This window comes from Anopheles cruzii, chromosome 2 (assembly GCF_943734635.1).
Source record: "Anopheles cruzii chromosome 2, idAnoCruzAS_RS32_06, whole genome shotgun sequence".
Classification (NCBI taxonomy): Eukaryota; Metazoa; Arthropoda; class Insecta; order Diptera; family Culicidae; genus Anopheles; species Anopheles cruzii.
The window spans coordinates 20,443,346-20,470,197 of NC_069144.1; the positions used below are offsets into that span (position 1 = coordinate 20,443,346).

The 26,852-nt window shown below is 50.3% G+C and overlaps 1 protein-coding gene across 1 annotated transcript; it reads left to right on the top strand.

The window, feature by feature from the left end:
- LOC128278630 (uncharacterized) lies at positions 1 to 26,730 on the top strand. Its single transcript, XM_053017361.1, has 6 exons — positions 1 to 70; positions 13,367 to 13,585; positions 14,280 to 16,104; positions 17,630 to 18,353; positions 18,433 to 19,793; positions 25,507 to 26,730. The coding sequence occupies exons 1-5, from the start codon at positions 1 to 3 to the stop codon at positions 19,675 to 19,677; spliced, it is 4,083 nt and encodes a 1,360-aa protein (XP_052873321.1). The 3' UTR covers positions 19,678 to 19,793; positions 25,507 to 26,730.
- The last annotated feature ends 122 nt before the right edge of the window (positions 26,731 to 26,852 follow it).

Here is a 26,852-nt window from a genome sequence, read left to right on the forward strand (position 1 = left end):
ATGGCCAGCGAATCGCACAGAGTAGGTGTCTTCGCGAGGTTGGCCCTACTGTGCTTTTGCCTAGCGAAAGGTAAGTCTACCACATATCGATTGGCTAAATTACCATTAGAATGCGTTAAAATAATCTCCGCCGGTGACGTGTAAGCAAGACCTTAACCACTGGGCTACCCAAGCCGGTGGCTTTCGTCACGCAAATTAAGTGGCACACATTAGCGTCCTAATCAGTGATTAGTTTTGATTAGCCCCAATCCTTGCGAAAGTAATTCTTTGCGTGTGTCCTACACAGCTCCGAAGGATTTGAAACAACCACCCGGAAGGCTACGGAAAGCTCCGGAGGGTTTTGGTCAACAGTGCGCTCCTTCGGGATTGGCGACAATTTGTCGTAGCGCGTCGCTCAGTTGGGGTCGGGAGGCCCAGTTTCTGCGACCTTGTTTGGCTGGAGCTGGAGAATCGTAGTTCGCCGCGCTTCTCCGGCGGCCGCGTTGGGTACCACCTGGGCAGTGCACTTTTGGGTGGGTCTAGTTTTGTACAGTTGCCTGCTGAACAATTATCGGCACGCCATTAGGGAGTGGGGCAGAAAAAGTCCACCGCCAACTCGGTGGCGTGACTCGCAACTCAAGATGGTCGTGATCGTCCAGACACCACCACTGCTGGGTGTAGCGACTTGACTTTTTACCTCTCCGATACGCTACGGTCCTACGCTAGACCGAGACCGCAAGGGGCGCTATGGAAGCGGTATAGGTCAGCAGTGGCAGCAGCTGGTCTTGCTGGACACCAAAAGTGGAACATTGCTCCGTCCTAAGAAATGGTTATGTTTATGCAAATGTCATTACACCACACTGTAAGACGCCATGGACTGGACCCCTCGTACTCTCGCTACGTCCCTTGAGAGTGTGTTGTGGTTGGTTAACAAAATTGTGTCCCCGAAAAGAAACATAGTTTGTGGAGCGGCTGCCCGTGCCCGTACTGGGATCGGGTTTTGGGAGTTGCGCGGAGGGAGAGAAAACTTTAATGAAAAGTGCCATCTAACCTCCGGAATAATTTCGCTTCGCTCCACTTTGCGGTTCGCCCGTTCGGCCATATTTCTTTGTCTTGCGAATGGGGCCCTGTCCGGTCCCTGGGGACACGCAGACTTAAGTCCTGGGCAGAGGAAAAGATCCCGGGAACGCCAAGGTTTGGAACTATTCACCAGCAACCAGGCGGTGACGGTGACCGTAGCACGACCCAAGACGACAGCTTGGGCCTGACAAAGTTTATGACCTCGCAAGGACGGCACCCAGGCACCGCTGCAACTGGCATCATCGGCGAAGGGGAATTCCACTATCAGAGGCGAAACAGACAAACGGCTTTCAAACGGCGGGAAGGCCAGCTCCCCGGAAGACACAATCCCGCCAGCATCACCAGACCGCTACACACAATAAACGCAAGGGCCGACAATGGAACTACGACGACAGTGCGCACGAGTTTGGGTATGCGTCAGTTTTTGGGAGTTATGAAGCTCACTGTAGAAGTAAATAATCGAATCGGAAGACGGTCTGCGGTTGGGACCCAGCCCTTCCGGCCCCATATGGAGCGCGTGCAGCAAATTGAAGAATGTCTAGCACGTGTGTTCCCCTAAGATAACAGACAGCGCTCTCTCTCACTCAGTCTGGTTCATTGTAAACTTTTGGGAGCAAATTGCCATTTGTTTGTGAGTTCCAGTGTTTTGTGTGTCTTCCGTTTTGCATGCGTCACTAAGCTTCCGTGTTGTGCTACAGTGTTACGTTCGATTTCAGATGAAAGTTAATGCCCGAATAAATCAAGAGCACTCATCATCTTGGTAACTTCGGTCAAAAGTCGTTATACGCGAGCTGTGTTGTCCCATCGAAAACGTCGAAAGGTTTTCAAAAACTAACAAGAGATCGTGTTGTTACAGTTGCATACTTTAAGGGGTTTTTGTACGATGCAATTCTACTGATATTATTTTTTTTTTCTGTTGACTAAATTCAAATGGAAAGTGAACGGAACAAATCTACATCTGAATTCGTTTATTGTGCTAATAAATAATGCTACTTTTAACTAACAGCGTGCTGTTCAGGCACGTGAGCAATGTTTGGAAATAACAGCTTTTACTCTAAACATATGCAATTTCAACGCTGCCTGTCGTCCATTAGGTTCTCCCATTACATTTGTAACAAGGTGAACTTTCCACACTGCGAGCTGAACGATGAAGATGGTTCGCACTAATCAAAACATACTCTTCGGAGTCCGAGCATAGGACATTCTTCGTAGGCTGTGTTGTAATTATTGACATGTTGATTACACAATTGAAGTTGCAAAAAGAGAAGAAATTCGCATCTCCAAGGAGCGAGAAAATGGATCCCGGTGATAGTTCTGGGTTTCGCATCAACCGAAAATTACCTTCTGAGGTTACCGTTAACAAAGCTCGCTTCTGCGTTGATTACTTCCTTCGGGCCCACGCGACAATGCTAGGGGGAAAATACTGATTTGGAGCAAACAATCCACTTACCCGACTTCCGATAATGGCCGGTTCGGGTAATGGTTCCGGGTCCGGCAGCAGCAGCAGGTGTATGTTTTGTAGCCAATTTCCGGTAATAGCATTAGGACGTTGCGATTGCGAACCAATCCCTACCGAAGGCCGCCGGTCGATCGATCGATCGAAGGGCAGCTCGGCTGCTCGGCCTATTACGTGCCGTTGCCCGTTGAAAGGACGTTTCTTTCGTGACGGGTTTCTTTTTCCTTACGTCCTACCAGCGGTTTCGCTGTGTATTGTGGGCATCCCCTTTAACTACTACTGGCGTACGCCGCCTCGCAATAAAATACCTGTGTATGTTAGAATGATAGAAATTTACATAAATTTCTATTTCCCATCGTACCGCCCACCATATGGTTGTATCCGGTCGGTGGGAGTTTCTTTAACCCCCAACTTCCCCCCCAAAGAGGACTTGCGGCACGATTGTTGATTATACGAATACCTCGAAACAGGGTGCAGGGACAAGTGCGAGGCGGTCGGGGTTATTCCCGGGACGAAACAGTGCACTCAGGCTCAGACCACGACGGGCCGACCGTACCCAGCACACCGCCAATTATCGACTTTTGGCACAACTTTTGTGCTGCACTTTTCAAAAGGTAACAGGGAAGCTGGTGCGATGCGGTACCGTTACAAGTACCTACCGAGGCCACGGACCACGGAAAGTAGCAAAGTGTAGGGAAAAGTTTTGTTTACCGTTTCCCAATCCCTCGCTCTTCCGCTGCCCACCCGGACGGCGTGTGGCGTGTGTGTGTTTACCATTGTTTCGATTGTAAGCTGTCTCGTTGGCCGCCTCTCGAAATAAAAAACACCGAAAACCCATTCTCGTGCAGGGAGATTTGAACATTCTTATCTTGGCCGGCCCACTTGTGTACACCATCGTTGTCGTAACGCCTCAAGCTGGGCGTCGTGGGGTCGTCCCGGTGCCGTGCAAATAGTTTGCGCCCGAAACGCGGCTGTCCGCATTGCAACGTGCTTTTTGGCGTGGCCTTCGTGGCCTTTGTGCCACCGGTTGCCTGCAATTAGGCGCTACGGTATGCTTGCTGGGTATTGATTTCTGGAAAAGCGGTCGCTTTAACGAGCATAAAGCGAGCATAAAAAATGGCAATGCTAGCATCTTAAGGTCGTACCGTTGTGTTATTTTGTTACAGAAATACTAGCAATACAAAGAGAGATAATCTTCATTCGCAAGGTGTCTTTGGGAAAACTTTTACTCACTTAACAAGGATAAAACCATTTCGCGACACAGAATTTTCTTTTTAATATTTTTTACATAATTTTACTCCTATAAATCAATGACTATTATAATAAATACTATATTTTTTATTGTCATAGAAGTATGGATGAATGTAATCTAAGTTTTACGTGATATTCATGTAAAGTTTAATTTATACAATATGCAGCATTCAGAGCATCGGGCGTAAAATTAAACCATCGTAAGGTGCTGTCTTCTCAAGCCACTATTTATCAAGGGGCTTGTAAATAAAATTGTGACAGAGCAACACTATTGGATCCATTTTTCTTGCCATACAAGGGTACCGTGCTAAATACCCTGCAGGCCGGCCACATTACACGAAGACCTAACCCAGAGAACAAGAGAAAGAGAGAGAGATTGTGTGCTAATGGAAGAGATGATTAGCAGGCTCCGAATGTGAGAACTTTCGGTTAATTTGCAGGTAGACAAACTTACCTCTTTGCGATGCCGTTCTTCCGGCGCTATCTGCCGAAAGCCAGCATCTCCACCGACCCTGTGTCCTAGAGCCTGTGGGGAATTCGCCACCGGAGAAGTTATTGCCACTAATAGGCGGCAAGTTGTGCGTAAAATGGACCCAACAGTGTCCTGATCTAGCAAGACCATCACCCACCGACGTTGTCGTTGCCGGAAAACTAAGCAAGAACTAAGCAACGCCACGACTTCATTCGCCTTTGGTAAAAAGTGGCACAGGTAACTCCCGTACTCCATAACAGGAACTCAGGCTGCAACCAGAGCGAGGCAGATCGGGGGCGGGGACGGCTGCAGTCCAATTAAATGCAAATTAAGTTGGAGAAAAGACTAATTAAAGTTAAATTTCAAACCATTTGCTATTTGCCCGGCTTCGAATCCAGCTACCGTCCGAAGTAGCGAAGCGGAGCCATGGTGGTGCCAATACTGGTGATGATGTTGTTTCCGGTGTTCCGGCCAGCAGCTTCTGCTCGTCGACGAGTCATGTTTCTTGTGTGGTAGGCACTACCACCGCCGGAATAAGTCCCAGAGGAATGGCCATGGCAACGGTCCGGCCAGTGCTGCTACCCATGTGAAGCCAGCCAGCAGATTCAGCATCTAGCAGCGGGTTCATTTTTCTTCCCCCGTAGCAGATTGACTGAGGAACTGAGACACCGGGAACTCTGGCACAGGCCTGACCGTGCTTTTGATATCACCGAAAAGATGAGCCGACGAATGCACAGCCGGACCTGGAGCTGGCCAGCCGAATCGGATTGGAACACTCTGTCCCACACACTCTCCCTTTCGCCGGTGGCTGTGGTATTTAAGTTTTTCCATTAGTTCTCAATTTCGGCGCCGTAATTAAAGTTCAATTTTGTTGTCCGTCGTACTGGCAGCAGCACGGTGTCCAGCGAGTGTCGGTTCTGTCGGTTCCAGTTGAGCACAAATTATCCCACAAACAGTGCCCCGAAGTGCTACCGGACACGGTGCCAAATTTATGCATCCTGCACCTGGGCCGAGGTGGCCAGGAGCATAATTTTCAACGACCGCTCGGCGAGATTGTGTGCCAGGCGCTGAGCGCAATGCAAGTGATTTTTGAAACTCTAATTCTAGTGCGAGCAGTGTTTAAAATTACTTTTTGAATTAGTTTCCCTATTGTTGGCGTGCCCAGAAGCGGGTTTTGTCGACAGATTAGCCACCCCGCTGGTTCCACTCGATGGGTGACGTGTTGTCCTGATCCGGGGTGTACCTTGGCTGGCGTAATTAAAGTTAGTTAAAAGTCTCCATGCATATAAACAACAACCATCGGTTTCAATCATTAAGTTGCAATCGTGTTTAATAACTTTTGTTAATAATGTTTTGGACTTAGTTACGTCCATTTCAAAAGTGTCATTTATTGTTAATAAGCGACAACCCTTCATGCTTTTGGTGGTCGTCTCATTGAAATAGTTTGGATTTTTCTGAAAACTTTTTGGACCTCGTTTTGATTTAGGCTATCATGCCAACACGCGAATGCCATTATTTTCACACCTGATTCACGCAATTTAATTTAATGACATTGTTTGCGCCTCAAAGCCATATCTCAATTCATTCTCAATCGCTGAGATTCCCGTGATAAGCGCCATGTTTCAAACACTTAGGTTGTACCTGCAGGACTTGCGGAAATTTCATTAGCTGCCCTTAATTGGGTTAGTAACATGTAGCGATCCAAAGCAATCCGGAGCTGAGTGTGGCTGAGCCGAAAACATAACCCATCATAAAACATGCTCCCGCAGGCAGTTCACCATCAGGCCCTGAAAGCAGTACACCTGAACCCAGCTTAAAACTCCTTCCGACATGCTCTCTATTTCTTCGCGGGACACGCAGTCGCCGCGTTTAATGACACATTCTTCGAGAACCGCGTTCCTTTGCTGGAGTTACGGCCAACGGTGAAAAAAGTGACACGTGTTCGCAACCTACGGAACGTACCGGGTTTTTTGCCACGACTTTCGTGCCGCGACTTTTGTTTCCTCTCCTTCCGCCTTTGAGCGCGGTGAAAATTTCGGTGCAAACGCGGACAAAGTTGCTGATTTGCTGAAGCGTGATTTCCGTGTTCCAGGAATGTGAACACCTTTTTTTTCTTTCTTGGCGCCCAAAGTTCCAGATTTCCCACCACCGGGAACGGGAACCCTACTTTCGGTTCCGTTTTATTGCTCATCGGCCCGGTGTCCTGGAAATATGAAAGTCAAAGATATGAATCCCACCGGGGTGGCTCGAGGCCCACCGAATTACATCGAAATCGGCCGGCTGACGACGGCAGACTCTCGAAGTGCGCGCGCGATAAGATTCATTCGCCAACACGTCTGTCATTTTTCTTATTTCTTTACAACCATTTCGGGAACAGAAATTATTCCACAACCACCAACACAGCGCAACAGCTTCCGTTGCGGGCCCGGTCCCGTATCCCGCGTGGCTGGGGCTTTCGGCACCTTGTTCGTCCCCACCGGGCCGAACCGTGGACGAACCGGCAATCACATTTTGTTCCACAACATAAATGTGAAGTGTTGTGGACGAAAAATGTTTTACGCCAATAAAACAGCAACTTCTGGCACGCCACGGCGGACGAAAGATGACGAAATGAATGGCACGGAAATGTGCGGCATTGTTTTGTGTGGTGTTGTTTTTTTTTTGTGGTCCCCCGGGTCCTGCCGAAACGAAGCGGAAATTTTTGGTAACCAAAAGAAACCAACAATAAAATGCTCACGGAATGCTCGGGTGGGCTTCATTTTTGTGGAGTTGATGTAATAGTACAATTTTCATTCGGCATCTCAGGATCAGTTTGAAGTGTTTTGCTGGAAACCCCCTTAGCCCGTTTGGCAATATGGTTTTATGTTAACAAAACAAACTTAAGTGGAGCATCCGTAGACATTGGATTGAATGTTTCGTTAGTGAATGTAATTTTCTCTTCTTTTAGTTGTTGTTTTATTCTTCGTAAAGATGATACTCCATACTAAAAGGAAAGGCAAAAGAATATTAGTACTTTGGGAGTTGAAAAACATATCAAAAGATCAACTTGCTGAATGCTCAAACTTGTTTGTCTTCTTTACGTTGCTATTTTGATGTACTGTCTAAGTGGCATGGTGGCCAAATCTTTTATTAAAAATTTGAATCCTGCAGTAAACTTAGGAACCATCTAATAAAAATGCGTCCTCAAAGATTTAATACGAAATTTGAAACAATTTAAATGTACGGAGCCATCCATCATCCCGGGCAAAGTGTTTGAGCGAATGGTACTGGTTTTATGTCTCCGGCGCCAAGCATTCGTCCGGCCCGGTCCGGCCATCCGGGAGTCCTGTTTCGGGAGGGCGCCAGATAAAAGTGTCACTCGCCTCGCCGGAGGATAAACTTTTCACGGCATGCCGCTAATAAAAAAACCACTCCAAACCGTGAGATGGCTCCAATGGAGCTGTTTACATACGCTCGGTGTCCCCGAGCGGATCTGGTCCGCTTGAAGCGGCAGCCCCACGGTCCAGACCAAAATGGAATGGTTTTTCTTTCCGTGTGCGATACGGTGCGAATGTTCGGCTCAGTTTTGCGTATAAAAGAAACCTTGTCGCTTCTTTGATCCACAGACTTTGATGAAGTATTCTGGTCCAAACGGGCGCCCGTAAGTGACGCATTATTCCGAAGACTAAACACATTCGATCGTCAGGTTCGGTGTTTTTCAAGTACACAATCAAGTTGGCGCTGATAATCTGCCAGTGTTTACTTGAAGCGTACTTCAAATTCCGGGGCGAGCCGCCACCAGAATCGCCGAAGCTGGCGATGGGTGGGTTGTTCATCAAATTTTTTGCGTCCTTGTTAGAATAAACCGTCCGCCCGTGCGAGGCTGTCACGCATGCCGGGCGCTTTCATATGGTTTATTTCGCTTCTTATCCGGGACCCGATCGTCCCGGCGACGCTGGCTAAACGAATAATGTGACAGACGTCTTATCGCCGGGCTCGGCAGTTTATTACTTTATCTTGGCTCGCGGATTCGCGAAGATTTTCGAGAACGACACCGCGCCGCGGGAATTGGTGCGTTTAAACGAAGATTAAGTAGATTGCCAGACGCTAATGGCATACAAATTGGTGACTGTAATTTGTTTGTCAGCAGATTTTAATATGGATCAGCATAATCAGACCGGGGTGGCGCGCCATGGATAAGCGAAATCCACCCGAATGCGTTTGCCGTCAATACATATTCATTCGGTGGCCAAAACATATTCATTTATTCATAGAATATTCACCAAATATACGATTATTCCTGTTGTATTCGACATTTCGTGCAACGCGCGCAGCACATTAGCGTTAGAAGAGATTAAAATGCCATTACTTACAAACGCAATCAACAAGAAAATCATCAAAACATAATAGTGAGATTGGTTTTTCATTTACCGACTTACCGAGCGAATCGTCCTTCGAGACGCAATGAATTATTGAACCTTTTATTACACTTCGGACTTCTTGTCTGCATCTCATTAGTTCGACAACCAGGCCAGGCCAGGCCAGATTTTGTAGATGTGCGCACTGAGCTTTAACAGCTCCGCTTTAATATCGTTCCGCAAAATTGCTTTGGGAAGCGATCGGACAGCAAACGCCTGAAGGTATGCAATCGCAATACGTTAAACTATCTCAAAACATGATACGTTTTCCCAGTTACTTTTCGATGGTCTTTTGCTTAGCCTTAGGATCATGGTGCAATTGTTCTCGGCCGATTCGACTTCCGGCAGCGTGCTTCGTTAGGAAGCGTTTATGCATTTTCTATCCCTGCCAGTTATTGAATTGCTTCCACCGGCCGACCGATAAATGCTGACGCCCCCGGTCCACCGACCGATGTGCACGTAGGATCAAGGTAAATCTTCACGTGCGACCACTTCAGTTGCCACGGCCGTTGTGAAATACGAACTTCAGTCCGGGAGCCGCTGCCAGATTCCTGGACCCGCTGCCGCTTCCGGGTACCTCACACCGTCTCCAAGGACATTAGCTTCGGAGCTAATCATTATGTATGCAAATCGTTGCCGGTTACTTATCGTTTGATCTAACCGTCCTCGTTCGGGCGGGGACATGGCGCGCCACCGTTTGATATATTGTTACTGCATCCGCCCGGTGTGCGTCCTGCCCGTTGTCCTGGCGAGAGTTGGCGACTGCCAACGCTAGGACGCTCGGTTGCGAAATTGATTCGCAGAAACGCCGGCTCCAACCGACCGCCGGCCAGCTGCCTGCCGGCTTTGGGTGCCTCTTTTCTTACGAACTATGCGGATGCGGTCCCGCCATCTTCCCGGAGGAGCATCCTGCGTTCCCAAGAGGATGCTCCCAAGGGCCCCCAACTGCAGTCCAACCGAGCGAGTGTGGAGATTTAGTTCCCTTTTTTTATTCCTTCAATCCCAGTGAGAATGTTTTGCATCCCTTTCGGACATCCCTTCGGAGGAGTGGGCTTCTTTCTGTCGTGCATGTTTAGAATGGTGAAAGAATTTAATACGCGCCCGCGTGCATGTGTATGTGTGCGGCCCTGGAAACGACGGTTTGTTGGGCAAAAGTTGGTAAAAGCTCGTTAACAATCCCATTTTTCCCGGAAGACTGAGGAGCGAAGGGCCTGGGTTGGTTGGGAGGTAAGCGTTGGTGTGTTGGATAGAAGACACACACTCGAACCAAGCAGCGTATGGCACATTTCGGGCGTAAGAGAAACTTCAAGATACGTTAGTTACTCTCGCAAGGACACCGGGACCCCCGGCCACCCTAGACGGCGGACCGGAAAGGTAAAAGGGAATGAAAAACCACCCCACCAGCCCGGCCACCGGCCCGCGTAACCCACTCGAGAAGAAGTCAAAGTCTGGTTACATTTCATTCGGACGATTACTTTTCCGTTTCCGTTTCGTTTCTTGATGTTTTTTTTGTGTGCGCCCCTTCGAGGGCGCGCTTCACATGTCCTTTTTCGCAGCGGCCAACGACTGCAACCAAATGGACTGCGGCCGAAAGGGATGCGATACGCGACAGGTACAACTTTGTCGTTGTCTCGACACGAAATTTGCGCCAACAAATGGGCGGAATGGGCGGGAGCACCGAGGGGCCCGGCCCTATTCCGGCCGGGGGTTTCACTGGTGTTCCTGTGCCAGTCGAACACTTCAATCAGTTTCGGGCTGCACCGGAATTCCCGCCGGTACCGGTTTCGGTCCACATCCGATCCTCGGGCCGGCCTTCACGGAGGTCACCCTGTGGGCCGCCGTTTTTCTTCGGCCGGAACGACCGTAGAAAAGTTGCGTCCCAAACGTCGGTCGTTAGGATGGTCGCCCCCCCCCCACCCAAAACCCGGTCGAGGGAGTAAAAGCGTATTCCGACACTCGATCTAACAACCAGCGCAGCAACTTTTCGTTGCTTGAACAGTTGGCCAGTTCGCCGCACCCCACCAGCCCCCTTCGATGCGGGGCCATTCCGTTCCGGCCAAACTTACAAACTAACGGGCAACAAAAAAAAAAAAACAACGATTGAAAAGTAGCTGCAATTGAACGAGATATTTGCCTGCCAACTTTCGAAGCAGCGTCGAAGTAGCAGGAGTTGAAGGGCGGCCAGGTTCGTCCGTTTCACCGGCCCATCCACGGACTCGTTTGAAACACTTTTCAGCGTGTATGCAAAATGTTCCACCATTTTGTTTCTGGTTCTGTTTGGTTTCGCTCAAAAATAATTCTAATTCGAAATGGGCTCGTCACGCAAAATGCTAATTTCGGAGCATCCCTTCGAAGCAGGATTCGTGTATACGAACCCCGGGGAACGGATTACACATCGCCCATTGTGAGCCGCCCACTTCGGTAGCCCACTTCAATCCACGGGCGCTCTCGAGTCCTGCGACTACTCGGGGTTTATGGGGTTGCAAAGTTTTATTTTTGTTTCAAACAGTTTCGTCCAGAGTCTAGAGTTTATTTTTGGTTCCTCCAAACATTGCTTTCGATCGAAATGTTTATGAACGTTAGTGTTTCCAGGTAAAAAGGAACACCCAAACACCATTCAGGTACTCGGTGATGGAACTATTACGTGCATATGAGTAGGGTGCCGTCGCAAATTACTACAGGGCGTAATAGTTGCAGAAGGTGTTTCAAATGTTTCTACCAGCAATCATAATTTTGTCCATAACCAACGAGCCTCCGCTGATTATTCTGTTGTTAGGTAAATCCAACATGCACAGGAAATTGTCGAAAATTTACCTAAAATACGAAGCGCGGACCTCAAAGTCCCGTTCCCGAGTTGTGTAATTATTTTTACGCTTGTCCCGCACAGAAATGTTGAGCGCGTTATCATTCTTTCTACTTCAACTTGACACAGGATGAATGTGTGGCACGAATAGTTGAGCTGATATTTGATCAATCAGTACAATCGCCAAAAGAACGTTTGAAATTATTAAAGTGAAAAGAATTAACGTTGGAGCAATGGACAATTTGTTTCCAGTATCTGACTTGGCTATTTTTGAGCCTGATAGTAGACCACAAAAAATGTGCCAACAATGTTCAAACTTTCACCCAAGGGGCCCCGGTCTCAGCCCGGGCACCCGTGGTTACTTCGATGGTAACGCTTTGCACTGTTCGCAGAAAAACGCTCCATCGGCTCCGTCTAGACAGATATTTGATGGGCTTCGTGCCGATGGACGGAATAGATTTGAATATTCGGGCATTCCGCCGGAGAAAGAAATGTCTTGAAGGCAGACAGAAATAAGTTTCATCCGTCAGGACGGGACGAGCATTGAGAAATTATTCATTTCATCGCTTCTGCTGCTGCCGGCTGCCGTTTTCGATTGCAAATAATTCAGAGATATTGCAGTGCTTCTTGGCGCGCGCGCTGCACGCTGGTGGAATCCATTACGGTAATGAGAAGAAGTTGAAGACCGAAATTCCCTTTCCTTTGCGTACTTCACTGAATAATGATTCACTTTGCGGTGAAATCGAACCTATTGAAATGCAAATTGGTTCGATCATTGCGCTGGCAGAGAGTAATGTTAATCGAAAGTATCATCGCTCTTTGAAGCCAGAAGTTCGGTAATGTTTTGCCCAGGGGCTGGTGAATATTGTGCGAAGATCTTTCAATGAGCGGCATAAATGAAGTGGTTCAGAACTTTCCTGTTTTAATGAAGGATTATCAAGTCCGCGTTATTGAGCATGTGATACTTATGCCTGGAACATAGGAAAATAGAACAGTTCGTATTAAGAGTAGAAGCTCAGCCGAATGCCGAAACAGCTTGATAATTTCTAATTCTGACTCAGTTGGATCTGAGTGGCATAGAACATTAACGAAAAGTAAGATACAATTGGATATTCTGACACTGCCGGTAATTTGATGAGCATTTTTACAGAAATGAAATTCTCCACTTTTGACTTGGACAACGATCCGTGGGACGATAACTGTGTTTGTTCCATCCCAACAGCGACACGTAATACTTTGCGCCACGAAGTTCCTCGTCGGTGCGCCGAAGTGCAGCGAGGTGTGTATAATTATCGTTTGCTAGTAACTTTGGGTGGTAAATTGCGTTCCACATCTTCCGCGACGCTCCATTTGATCCAGCAGACATCGGACCGCTGGACGGCCGAACCGATGTGCCGTATCTGCGGGTCTGTGTTCCTGCTCCGGGAAGACTCCCGACAAAAGTGTCGTTTGCGATCATTAGTCCTACTATGCAATCCGAGCGACGAAGAAGACTGGCGGACTTTCTTCCAGGCGAGTTACCGGTCGCGAAATGGAAAGTTTCCGCCCCGCGGTACAGATCGTCTGCCCCGTCTGCCCGAGGTTGATGAATGGTGGCCTCGGGAGTTGTTTGCTTATTGTTAGCGACTCGCGGCATGAAAACTTTCGAGCAGTTGCCATCGAACCGGCTGCCGACGTTTGCCGATCGGCTCCGTTCGTCTCCGTTGGTCCCACTTTCTGGGGAGGTTCGGAGCCCGGGAAACTTGGCCGTCAATATTTGTGAAAATTATTATCCGGAATCGGTCGAACGGGGGCAGGGCGCGTCAATTAAAAACCCGGGAACCGGAAACCTGGGACCACTGTTTGAGTTTCCCATTTGATCGACTCCTGAGCACCCGGGATGATTGACTGTATCCGTTCTGTCCTTTTTTCTTCGGGTTTCATTTCAGCTCACGGCGCAGTCTACTCGCCCGGCGGTGGAGGCGTTTACGGGGACTCGTCGCCTCGCGATGCGGGCGGCGATCCGGTGTTTGCGGTGGTCCCGAGCCAGGACGTCAACCCGGACTACTACATCACGCAGACGGTCTACGGGTTCCTCGACTTCACCACCACCATCGGCAACACGGTGATGATCTTCTCGCCGCAGAGCGCCGCCCCGGCAGTAACAGGTAACCATCAGCCGCCCGGCGTATCAGATGTTCACGCTTCCCAGGCGCTTAATTGTAATCCAGTTTGACACGTCCGGTTCGATGACGCTGCGAGGTGTTAAACGAATTGAAACTAATCTCCAGTTAAGCGACGCAATCGGGCCGAGTCGAGTCACTGGCCGACGGGCTGCCAATCAGCAGCAACTAATTGGTGTGTCAGTTCAGATGCAGCTGCTAAGTTTGGTGCCAATCAGTTGACGTTTGTCAGTTTTGCCGATTGGGCTTTTTATTGAATTAATGAGTAGAGATCTCTTAATTGAAACTGGACAAATTGAAGTATCAAACGCAGTCCTATTATATCATTTGAGTTGCAATTTGATGATTCAATTTAGTTGCATCGTATGCTCGCAGATGGCACTTTGTTCAATTTAATCAAAAGCTTCATCAGGAGCTTGGAAAGCTGTACGAAAAGCTTTTGATGTCTTGTTCAAATAGCCATCTATGGGCAAACTAAACAGCTACATGTATGCTACCCTGTTGTTCTTTCAACCTGCGCTGTAGAAACTAATCCGTTTAGTTTCACATAAGTAGTTAGTTGTATCTTAGCCACCTTCCCAGTGTTGGATTCCGAATATCCATAGGGAGAGAGAGAGGTATCTGCGACACGGATTCGTGATCGGTTCTAATCTCTATTTGTTCCGCACACTGCGCCTAGAACCACCGAAAACGACGGCCCCGCCGCCACCGGTGATTGAAACGACGCCCAGCACCACGTCGACCACCAGCGAGGAGGCGCTGCGGGAGATCAAGCCGAGCAAAACGGTCGTGCTGCCGATGCAGCCGAAGGAGAAGGTCAGCATCGTGCAGGTCCTGCCGGAGACACCGAGGCCGCTGCCCACCAAGCCGACCGGGCCGCTCAAGTTTATCCCGAAGGCGGTCCCGAAGGTGGCTATCAAGCCGATCCTCAAGCCGAAGCCCAAAGTAGTCGAGGTGACGCCACAGAAACCATCGACCACAGCCGGCTTGCAGGAGCCTGCGGAGCCACAGGAGCCACGCTACATCGTGAAACCGGTACCGAAGGCAGTGATCATCAAGCCGGTGGCGCCGATCGTCAAGGTGGTGGCCACGAAGGTGGAACCATCGACAACGACAACGGAGGCAGCACCGCTAGAGGAGGAAGAATTGGAGGAAGAATTGGAGGAAGAGTTGGAGGAACAGGAACCGGTGGCGCAGGAAGAAGTGCAGGCTGAAGAGCAGCACGAGTCGGCAGAACCAGAAGAAGAAGAAGTGGAGGAAGTGGAACAGGAAGAACCGATTGAGGAGCCCAAACCCCAGGAACCGACTGTCAAAGTGACAGACAAGCAAAAGCCACACGTCATCGAAGCTGTCAAACCTGTCACAACGACGACCACCACCACCACGACGACAGAAGAGCCAGCGCAGGAGTCGTTGGATGAGGACGATGAGGAACAGGAGGAAGAGGAGGAGGAACACTCGCCGATCGTGTTTTCAACCGTTTCCGAAACCCAAGCGACCCCAGCGGTGACAGCGGTCCTGCCCTTGGAAACGGCCGAAGGCGAAAAGAAGACTTCTGTGGTGGTGACCCGGCTACCAGAGATCCCTGCGAATACGGAAGACGAAGAGGCAGTGGATGCCGAAGGGGAGGAGGAAGACGAGCAGGAGGAGCCGGTCCCGGTGCTCCAGATTGGGAACAACATCGGCGAACCGGAGTACGACTTCCTGTCGCGCCAGCCTTCCGAGTTCGTCGAGGAGACGTTCCGCGTTGTCAACCTGCGGCCGACGGCAACGGCGCCCGCTGACGGTGGCGCCCGGACTCAGGGCGCGAAGGCGGCCAAGCCGAAGCGAGGTAATAAGCGAGGGGGCGGCGCGCACCCGACCGGCCTGGTGACGAAGCTGGGCGGCACCGTGGTCAAGGAGGGCGTCACCACCGTCCACGAGACCAGCGTGATCGGGACCTACATTTCAGGAAAGTATGCCCAGGTCCTACAGAGCACCTCTCATGTCATTCAAGGTAACAGTGGCAGTCACAGCCCGGCGGTGGCGGCGGCTGGAGCCGTCGTTGCGCCAGCCGCCGCCGAGGGGCGCCGCGTCAAGCTGAACCCCAGCTCGACGCTGCGCATCCTCAAGACGGCGGCGCCGAGTCTGAACAAGACGCCCCGCTACAACCCGGAGGTAGCCGCCTCGATCATAACACCGTCGCCGGCCTCGCAGGCCCTCGACGACACCGGGCTGCCGCTGGAGAACCTGTTCGCCAGCGCGCCCAGCTCGAGCCCCCTGGTGCGACCGTCGCGCCGCCTACCGGGCGGCGGCAATTCGGGCGGTGGTAACTTCAAGAACCGCCTGAAGAACCGCCTCGGCAAGGACGACAACGAGCTGCAAGACGGAGCGGCAGTGGCTGGCGAGGAGCCGTCACCGGCGGCCGCCACCATCACGCCCCAGCCGCCGGCCGGCGGGGCGTACGGCAAGAAGCCGGCCAGCCGCTACCGCAACACCCAGGTCGTTAAGCCCGTCGCCAAGAAGTGAGTATACCGGACGTACCGCTACGTCGGTCCCGCCATTTTTGTGTTGCAGTTGCAAACCGGTGCCATTCCGTCGGCCATTTTGTAGTGACCCGAAGGCAAAGAAAGAAAAAAAACACAAGCTCATGTCACCATTCCTTTCATTGCGCCGTGTAAGTGTGCCTGTGCCCGCTGTCAGCGAGGAGTCAGCAACCTCTTCTAGTGTTCTAGAGCAGCTTCGCCGCATGATGGTGACGGCGACCCGCAGATGGTGACGTAGCCCAAGACCTGTCATTTGATCTGTCACTCGCTGCAGATACTGAATTGCGTTTGCGTTTGACACTTCGACTTTCTCTTGGACAGCGTCGCTTTGTGCGGTTTCCATTCATCCATTTGTACAATTCTGTAAATTAGTGTGTGCGTGTGTGTGTCTGTATGTGTGTGCCTGAGTGCTTCCGTTCCGCGGTCTGTTCCGATTGTAAAATACGCTTTTCTCTGTGCATATGTTAAATGTAATGGGCTGAAAAGTCCCGAATCTAAATAGGAAAAAGTACCACTTTTGCTCAAATTGCGCATTTTTTTTTTTTGCGCATTTTTCATCAAGAGCATTTAGCACCCTTGGTGTCTCTACGACCACACTTGGCGTCGGCAAACCAACGTCTCATTCTTGTTTCTGATGGAGCGAAGTACTTATAACACTTTTTAAGTCATTGCTTCGCTTGAAGAATTTTTTCCCCATTACGACCAGAATATCATGAAATTTAAAATGCTTTCTTTTAAAGGTATGTACTAACTGAAAAAGCGATGCATGGAATAAGGCTCGGGACTTGTCAGCCCATGTGTTACCTTGTGTTCTTTCATTTATCTTTATAACTGTTCTTCACATCACTTCACCACTTCAATCTTTCGAGCTTTCTACCGAGCTTCCGAGTGTGGTGTGTACTATTGTGATTTGATTGTGTATGTGTTTGTGTTCTTTCTTCTTTACCTTTCTCTGATTGTGCATTTATTCTTTCGCTTTGTTACTTTGTTTTACTGATCTTTCTTCGTTTTACCTAAACTTGTTTTCTTATTTGACTTTTTCACTTTCGCTAGCACGTTTGATGTTACGTGTTTCCCTCTTTCCGTGAATGTGTTGAGTTTATTGTTTTTTGTTTTACCTTTTATTTGGTTTGTGTGCATGACCCCCATCTCACCCCATCTACCTATCCTTCGTCACCTGCATGTACCTCGTTCTTTGCACTTCTTCATCGCGATCAAGATTATTCCACTCACATTTTGTTCATCACATCAACCCACATGTCAGTCCAATTTTTGTGTGTTTCGGGTTCATTGTTCACTGGCCAAGTTTTGCATGCAAACAAACAACCAACAACGACACTCCAACACTTCTACACGTCACCCACGTGTGTATGTGTGAGTGTGTGTACATATTGTATGAAAACACGACTCCCGGTGACAGTAAACACATGGTTTTCTTCTTTTCTCCCTCTCTCTCTCTCTTTCTTACCGTTCGTTCGACCACCGCTAACCGTGTTTTTTACAGTACAAGATTTAACCGCTATTCTGCGTCTAGTGTGGAGGTGGCCACTGTGGTGGTGGCGACCGCGCAGAGTGCGGCCGCCGGCGTCCCGGCCTACCAGAACCGCCGCAATAAGTCCTCTCGTAACGGTTTTAAACCAACATCATCCCACAGTGTCGTGTCGGCGACCGCTCAGTACCAGCAGCAGCAGCAGCAGCAGTACCAGCAACAGCAACAGCAGCAGGAGGCGGCGGCCGCTAACCGGCGGTCGTTCAAGCCGAAACCACAGCCATCGGCACTGGAGCAGGACGGGCCCGGTCACTCGACCAGCCTGTACAAGTTCAAGCTGAACCGGTCACCGGGCCGCTGGCAGTACAAGTCACCGGCCAAGCCGACGGTGGCGATCCGCAAGCAGAGCGTAGCGAAGGTGCCGGGCCTCGGCGGGTTGCCGCCGGGCAAGGATCAGGTACTGACGACCGAGAGCCTCACGACGGCCCCGATTTCCGATCCGTCCGTACAGTTTAACGATATCGCGCAGTCGGGCGAGCAGTCGGAGAAGGTGGACCCGGACGGGGACCTGGACCAGTCCGGCTCGGTGCACGGCAACGTGCTGAACGACGCGGAAACCGACAACCAGATCGAGCGCCGCTACCCGATCGAGACGCTGAAGGTGGAGATATCGACGCCGGCCGACTTCCGGGACACGTACTACGAGATTGCGACCATCAAGTCGCCCTACACCTTCCAGGTAAGTAGCCCAGGTGGGGAATGCCACTGCGGCTTAGAGTCCGGGATGTGACATATCGACTCCCCGACTTCCTTGACAGGTGGGAACGGTGAAGAACACCCGCTACATCACGGTCACGTCGACGATCGAGAAGGTGTTGGAGCAGGAGACGGCCACCATCACTCCATCACTGACGGAGCCACTCACGGAGAACATTCTGGCCACGACGACGCACATCGACAAGGAGAGCAACCTGTTGGATTCGAGCATCGCGACGCTTCCGCCGATCCTGCTTGGTACGGACACGGAAACGCCACCGCTCGAGACGCTCACGGAGACCTTCAGCACCACGCAGGTGATGCTAAAGACGCACATCCTGCCGGTGATCCGCGACGGGGCCGACACCTCCAGCTACACCCTGATCCAGACGTACCACGTGACGCGCCTGGTGACGGCCACCAAGACGCTGCCACCGATGGAGCTGTATCACTTTGTGCCTTCGCGAACGCTCAACGAGTTCAACAGCCGGCTGGACGAGGCCGGCTCCGAGCTGCACCTGGAGCTGGAGTTTGGCGACGACAACGAGAACGACGACGGCGACGAGAAACCGAAGCGCGAGCGGTTGCCGTCCGATCTGGACCTCTCCAGTATCGGCTCCGACTTTGACCTGTCCGAAGTAGACAAGGCCAACTTGCCGGAGAACATTCGACCGAAGAAGAAGGTGTCGTCCGGAGGTAACAACCGGGAGAACCGCATTACGACCGAGGCCCCGGTCACGACACCGGCCCTCACACCGGAACAGCTGCAGCAACTGGCGCTCCTGCGGCTCCTGAACCCGGCCGCAGCCGCGCAGATCCCGTCCGTCATCACGTCCTCCAAACCGGTGGTCAAACTGGAGACGGTCTATGAGTCGCACGTCCTGCCGATCGTCAACGGACAGAACACGATCCTGAGCACCATTTCGCGGCCGATCGGAACGATCACCAAGACGAACTACGAGATCGTGACGACGACGCTGCCCTCGCTACCGCTGCCACCGATTCCCCAGCTGAACCCGTTCCTGCAGCCCCAGCAACCGCCGCAACTGCAGCAGCACCAACTGCAACAGCAGCAGGTCCAGCTCCAGTCGACGCCCGTCGTCACGCAGACGATCGTCACCGAGACCAACAGCAAGGTGCTGAAGCTGACGTTTGGCGCCAAGACGGCCTACACCACGCTCTACTCGACGACGGTCGTGCCAACGGTGCTGACCACCTACCTAACGCAGTCGGTCTCCGTCCAGCCGACGGCCGCCTTCCCCGGCTACTTCCCCAATCCCTACGCACCCTTCCCGTACGTCGGATAGACGGCCACGGCGTAGAGGGTTGCGCGATGCTTGCCGAGGATGGGGTGTGGATTAGGATTAGGATAGAACCGAATTGCGGCCGCCCTCCGGCACAACGACGACGGAATGGAATCGAGGTGAGTGACGAGGACCCGCGAGGTACAGATTCGTCTGGTTCATGTCTTGGCTGATCGTACACTTGTGCCCCTGGTGGTATGCAATCTGCATAGCACAGAGCAGCGCTTGAACCGGTTCGGCTTAAACAACAAAAATGGGGATAAACTCGTTGACTTTGATTTGAGGTTTTAAGTAAGGGCGTTTTACGTGCCTTGTGGGTTGTGATTTTTGCATTTGAGGTTGCATTTTGTGACTCAACAAGCTTTTCCATGTTTGCCAAAACCATGTTTGACAAAATTAGGAATTACGAGAATAATCAACGAAGGTTTTAACTACTAATACTTTCTGAAACCGTTGATATGTCGAAAAGCAAGCAAGGATTTTTACAGCCATTTAGCCACGGTCATTCATGAATGGCATTCGTTGATCAGTCATTACAGTAATCTATTGCCATTTGAATGCTTAAAGGACACAATAAACTCTGTTAGTGTGTGTCGAAATTTTGTTGCTAAACCTTAAATCAAATTAAACACCTTAAAATCGGGTCGCCATCACTATCAAGACACACGCCACAAGATACTCACGGAGGCTCACGGGGATAGGGGCCAATGTTGACTTTCGGCAAACTACTCCGGCGCTCCCGGACCCCGTTGCCGGGCACGAGACCGATAATTGAACGTTAAATAAACTGGCCGCGAGTTTCCACGCCGGTTTGTTAATTTTGCTCCCCAAGTTTCCACTGGGCAGTATCGGGCACGGTAGAAAAAAACGGGAACTTTTTCCGCCCAAGGGAAACTTTTTCTTCGCCCACCCGTTTCCAATTATTGTCGCAAGAGTATCTCTTTCGCACAAGCGAGAAAGAGGAAGAGATCCTCGCACGACGAAGAAGGTATTGAGAATTTTATTGTTTCGAAACTGTCGAGGCCGTCCTGGTTTCCGGTTTGCCGGGCGAATCAGAAACCGGGCACAGAGTTCGGCCAGACTCTTCCATTTCTTGTTTTTTTTTTGTTAGAACTTTTCGAGTACCTTTCGAGCAGCGTCGCCCGGGGGTGATCAGCAACAAGTTCCAGTATCGCATCGCTTCGCGGGGTCGAATGCAACAAGGACGCCTTTCCGGTGGCTTCAATTGCACCTCTCGAGGAGGGCGATTCTTTGGGCTGCGCTACCCGAAATGGAGTGCTACGGAGAGATGAAAAGGATCTGCCGATCTTTGAGTTTCGAAATTCGAAACTTCGAGAGTTCGAACTGGCTGCGTACGAGAGCAGGGGAATGGGGACCCCGGCTGGACAATGCGAGACATTTCCCTATCGGTCTGCAAAAGGGAAAAGAAACCCGGAAATGGAAGCAAAAGGGAAGGACATAAAGGACAAAGAGCCTAGGGCTCGGGTTGATTGGAACCGTTCGTCCGGTGGGCCGAAGGATGCGCAATGTACGTCGGCGGCAGATGTCCGGCTCATGGCGAAAGTTGCTAATAACAATGAATCCTCGCCGTCGCCCGGCCATGGAGGATTTGTGCGCCCGCGTGTGTGTGTGTGTGCAGTGGGGCGCAAAAAAGGGCTCACTCTTAATGCTCTTGTTGTTGCCGCTGCCGAAGATGGAAGTTTATTGCGCTTCGCAAACTTTGGCCCGGGCCCCGACAATGGAATGATCATCGTGAAACTTTTGCTCGCTGCTCCGCTCCTGCAATAGGGGTGGGCCTCTCTGTGACCGCTCAGGATCCTGTCCTGTCGGTCACCATCCACCACCATCATCATCACCATCATTAAACCCGCCCAAGTCAATTGGCGTCGAAGTCGAAGTGGCAAAAGAAATAACAAGTCCCCGGACACCGGATTTCGCATCCGGAAATGGTATGCCGACACATGCCGTCTGGCGGCGGTGGCTGTGTAATGGTAAGGATCGCCGAAAGGATAGAGGAGACAAAGTTTGATGATTTTTTTGTTGCTTCTCTGCTTTACGCTGTTGAGATGAAGAGTTTGGCCCAGCGTCGTTGGCTGGTCGAAAGGAAGATCAACTTCCGGTTTGATTGAAAAGAGTGAGAGAGAAAGAGCGACAGACCAGGCAGCGTTCCCGTGGCCCGGTGCGTCCCTGTTTTACGACTTGCGTGTGGGGTTGGGTGGATTCTCTGGAGAGAACTGATTTTTTTGTTCTATTGTTTTCGCCAACCCACCCAATACTCGTTGTACTTATTTTATTACTTTGCTCCGCTCCGCAGAGTTCAAGTCGGTGGGGAGGTGACTGTACTTACGTAGCTTCGGGTTTGCGTCCCATTATCTTCTCTCCCTATCTTTCATTCACCAACTTCCAACCAACCGTCGACTTCGTTTCGATCAGTTCAATCGCGCCTAATCCTGGTTCCTGGACCTTAATCCCGAGACCTTCCAACAGATAATCGATTTTTCCTTCGTTTTCCTCATTTGAATTTCCCTCCCTATCTGAGGATGGCCGAAGGAGAGGGAAGCGACGGGGAGGCTTACACGCATCACCCTCCGGAGCGCGATGGGGATATGACAAAACAGCCACCCGGATGCGACATCCTGCGAAACGGGATAGGAACTCCTTAAACGGATTAGTCTCTCGTTCCTTCTCCGCCCCGCCGGGAGGCACGTAACGTCTTCCCCCAGCGCGGTAGTAAAAAGAAATGCACGACGAAAATCAAAATACATCCTCCGGCGGAGAACGTCGTGACGTCGATTGATTTCGGTTAATGGTCCCGACCGCGTACATCGCTCCCGGTCACTGCCGGTCACTGAAAAGAGCATAAAATGGGTGTTCGTTTAGAGAGAGAGGGGTCGTTTTGTTGAACTGGCAGAAGCCACTGGCCGCCACTTCATTCCCCTCGTGGCGTTACGTACCAAATGGCCCCAAGCCCTGAAACTCCGAAGCGTAACGTTTAAGGGGTTTTGGTCGAAGAGTTTTGTGTACTACAATCTAACAAACCCCATAACTATCGGTATTATAGTTCAAACAAAATACCTGATACGGAGCAAGGCTGTTGAAAGAAAGTTTGGAATAGAATTAAAAGGGTTCACTTCATTGCAATTGACATCAAAACATATTATACATTGACTAGATTCGAAAGGTTCGATTTTTCGATAGAAAGTTTTAATTGAGGCAGTAGAAGAGTTGTAGAATAGTTATTTCAACATCTATAATGGAATGTTTTGAAGAATCTGGAAAGAGCTTCAATTTACCAACCAAAAAGTGGTTGATGTGTCCATGTCCATTAAACCCTAGAAGGGCTAGACTTGACAAATGGCAGATATGGCCGAATCATTGAACCCCCTCTGGACAGCTTCAACAACTCTGTAGTCTAAGACTTTCTTTATCGGTGGCTCTGTTAAGGTCGCGTGTTACTCTGTTAGGGTTGTGAAGAATAATTGTCAGTATAAAATATACCAAAACTGTAAACGGCCCATCTCCTATCATCGTACAATATTTATAGCACTACGAGTGAGTGGCGGTTATTCACAGCTTCCCCAAAACTCCGCAATTTAGTTTACGCCCGGGTTTTGTGGGTCTCTTCCAAAAGATCAAGTCTCCAACCACCACAAACCACACCCCCTGGCCCAGTCCGGCTGACCGCGCCGTTAATTGAAATTCGCACTCGCACCAAGAGCTGATGAAGAATTCCGATTTCGCCGGAAAAGAGTTCCGGAGTCACCGGAGTGCAAGAAATGCTTCGAAACCACATCAAACGGGCCGAACGGTCGGTCGGTTCGACCCGAAACCTCGCACTTGTCTAATGCCCCCACCGCCTCCCTTTGCTGGTAGCGCATTGTTTTCTCGCTGACAACACCAAACAAAGAGTGCCCGCCCGATGCTTGCCGAGCTGTCAACGAGCTGTCAACAGGGTAGTATAGCAGCGCCTCCTCTCGGAGGCGGCGGCGGCGAGTCAAGTGACACTAATTAGTGTGACTTTATGTATATTCTCAACCGCGTCGCCTCGACGGTGGCGTACACCGCATTATGTCCCTAACCTGACAACGTCTGCCATGGGCAACCGGGACGCCCCTTAGAAGCTGAGTTTTTGGGCTCCAAAGGGGCGCAATGTTTTTCGATTATTTTATTCACACTCCCGTCCCGGCGCTCTTCACCCACGGGGCTTAGGGTCGAGGGTCTCAAGTGCTGGACATAGTGCACTTGCCCAGCGACACGGAGACCACAACAGAATGTGGTGGGAATTGTTGCGTGAATTGGTCTGCTCGAGTGCCGGGAAGTCGGTTCGGGGTGGGCCTCCTATTTTTTCACAGCGCAACGTTTAGCTTTCCACTAGATGCGCCCCCTTTCATGGGACCCTGCCCCTAGGAGGTCACGCTCCCAGCACCTGCACCTGCAGTGGTTCCCCCGGGGGTTTCGCACTCTTACCTTGTACCCTTGTGGTTAAATGTCACTTCGCCGTTCGGAAGGCAGCAATTTGCTTCCACCTCAACAACACTTACGGGTAGGTCGCCGGGCCGGGCGCTGAAGAAAGGGAACGCGATTTTCTGCGAACGAAGTGGAGTTTGCAAATTTTCATCCCCCTGGCCAACCCTTTGGAAGCCGTGAAGCAACGAAAAGCGGAGCACTTTTGAAGTCCAGAGTCCCCGGGCCCCGCGGGTTAGCGGATGATGGTCCTTTGATTTACGGTAGATCCATCCACACAGCCGCGGGTTTCTGGGGCGGTTCCCCCAAGATTTATGTGTGCTTTGTGTGAAAACCCTTGGAGCGGACGGAAAACTTTATCCCTCCCTCTGGTTTTATGCAAAATTCTTTTTCTTCGGCTCGAAAAGTTAGCCGAGCGGGTTCGCATTGATTGTGATCTGCGACAATAGAAGCTCCGCGGCTCCGTGGCACGGGCTGGGCTGAGGCCCCGGCCCCTGGTTGGACATGGTTTTCGAAAACGCTTTGAAGTACAGAAGGGGGCTCGAAAAACGGATGGTGCAGCAATTGCCGAGTTCCTTCTTGAAATAAATTTTATGCACGCTCGGAACGCACGGGGCGCCATAATGGTCCGGTAGGTCGGCCGAAGGACATAGCAACTCAGGGGTGCATGCACACAGTAAATTGCAGGTGCAATATATTTTCTGTCTACCCTCTCTGGGTCCGGTACGGGACCGTCTTAAACGGGACACGGAAGTGCCCGTTCAGGACCTTTGACGAAGGTTTGAAATCTTTATGGTAGACGGGAATGCCGTGGTGTGCCATGCCCCTTGGCTGGTTATATACTACATGGGCTCGATAATTGACGAGCTGTGCGGTGGATAGATCACGTTTTTGCGACAAAAATTCGAGTCCTTCGATGTGGGGTCTATTATTGGGTAACATAAGTAAGTCACCAGTCTGATGGTCCAATGAAAACATGAAAAGAATTTGTTAGCGTTCTGAGCGGCTCCATCGATCAGTACGGTGGTCGTGTTCCAGAACTTGTATGCCAGAAGGGTCCTTGGAAGGTGTTCAAGTACACTAATTTTTGGCTCTTCTAGTGCGCGACTGGACATTTGCGTCATTGGCTGGTTGGCGTTCATTTGTTTAACCAAGTTAATGATTTTGAACCGGACTGAAGTTCCCTTTTAGTACTGTTTTGCACTGTGATGTTGTTTGTGAATTGACTCAGAAGAAATAGAAAAAATTAGAACAATTGACTTAACAAATCTTGGTAAGAATAAAAATCATTTCTAATTAACAATGATGGGATTAATATTTATGGTTCTCTCTAATTAATATTTATGCTTCTTTTTTGCTTTATTGCAGACATTCACAGAGGGGAGCATTGGAACCAGATGTCTGTTAACTGTTTATCTACAACAATCTACCCAACAACCAACGACCATCGGTCAGCCCACGATCAATGCTGCCCCAGCACGACACGGCGTAAACGAACCTCATCTTCCTGGCACTCCACAGACAGACACCGGACGACCGGTGCCTTACCACACGCAGGACGAAACAATAGTCACGGGCATCAAACACGGGGGGCACCGTAAAAAGGGACTCACCCAAGCCAAACCCCGCGGTCGAAAATCCGTTTGAAAGGTTTGTTTGGCGCAGCAATGTTTTATGTTATTTGCATGTTTCGGTGGACCCACGGCACGCTCTTCGTCCGCCTCATTTTTTTTCTTGTTGTTCTTCTGCCTGGTCTTCCTCCGCCAAGCGGATCAAAGTTGACCCGTCCGAAGGAGCGAAGCAGCGGAAAGAAAACCCCTCAGTAAAATATTCCATTCCGTTTAGTGGGCGAAACATTTTCACCCCCGTGCTTTTTTTTCGATTCCTTCTTTCTGTCCCTCGGCTGCCGCGAGCCGTGCCGGCGGAAGGTGGATAAAATTTGCCTTAAGAATAGCATTAAATTTAACTCAAAATAGAGCACTATAAAGCGTAAAAAGGGCTGCTGCGCTCTTCGCCTCTCGTTCACTCCCGCGTCCCTGACTTCCTTCGCTGCAAGGGTTTTCGGGGTCGCCAGCGGGAAAAGGATGCGCATAATTTTGCGCCACAGCAAAGCGTGGCCCGTCGAACCGTGCGGAAGGTTTTTGAAGAAAACCATACCACCCCCGTAACGAGGCGCGGAACAGAAACACACACACACAGAAAAAAAGGTTCGGTGCATAGAGCTCAAGTTAAGTGCAATCGTCGAGAATTTAGAGCGCCAGAAAAGGGACCATAAAAGAATAAGCGTATTATCCATCCTTCCGACGTCGCATCGAATGTAATGGACGAACCCGTAAACGGATAATTTTGTAAATATTTTATACGATTATTGAACCCAGCGCAGCAGCAGCTTCGGCCGTTGGCCTATTGTTGTTGTTGCTGTTGTCGGGCTTGTCGAGGAGCGCGCGCAACGCGAAGCGAAAAGGATTCATCTCTTCCGCACAACGGCAAAGTCCATTTTCCGTTTTTCTTTTGTAAATATACTACTCTCGCGCCACTTCATCCACCTTCGGGAACGTTAAAAAATTTATTTTATTTCCTTCATTTTTCGTTTTACTATGTGTTTACCGCTTTCTGTTTTTTTTTTTGTTTTCAAACTTCCATTCCACAAATCAATCAGTATACAAGAGATACGATATTATATTTAGTTTAATCGAAGCGACGAAGACATCAAT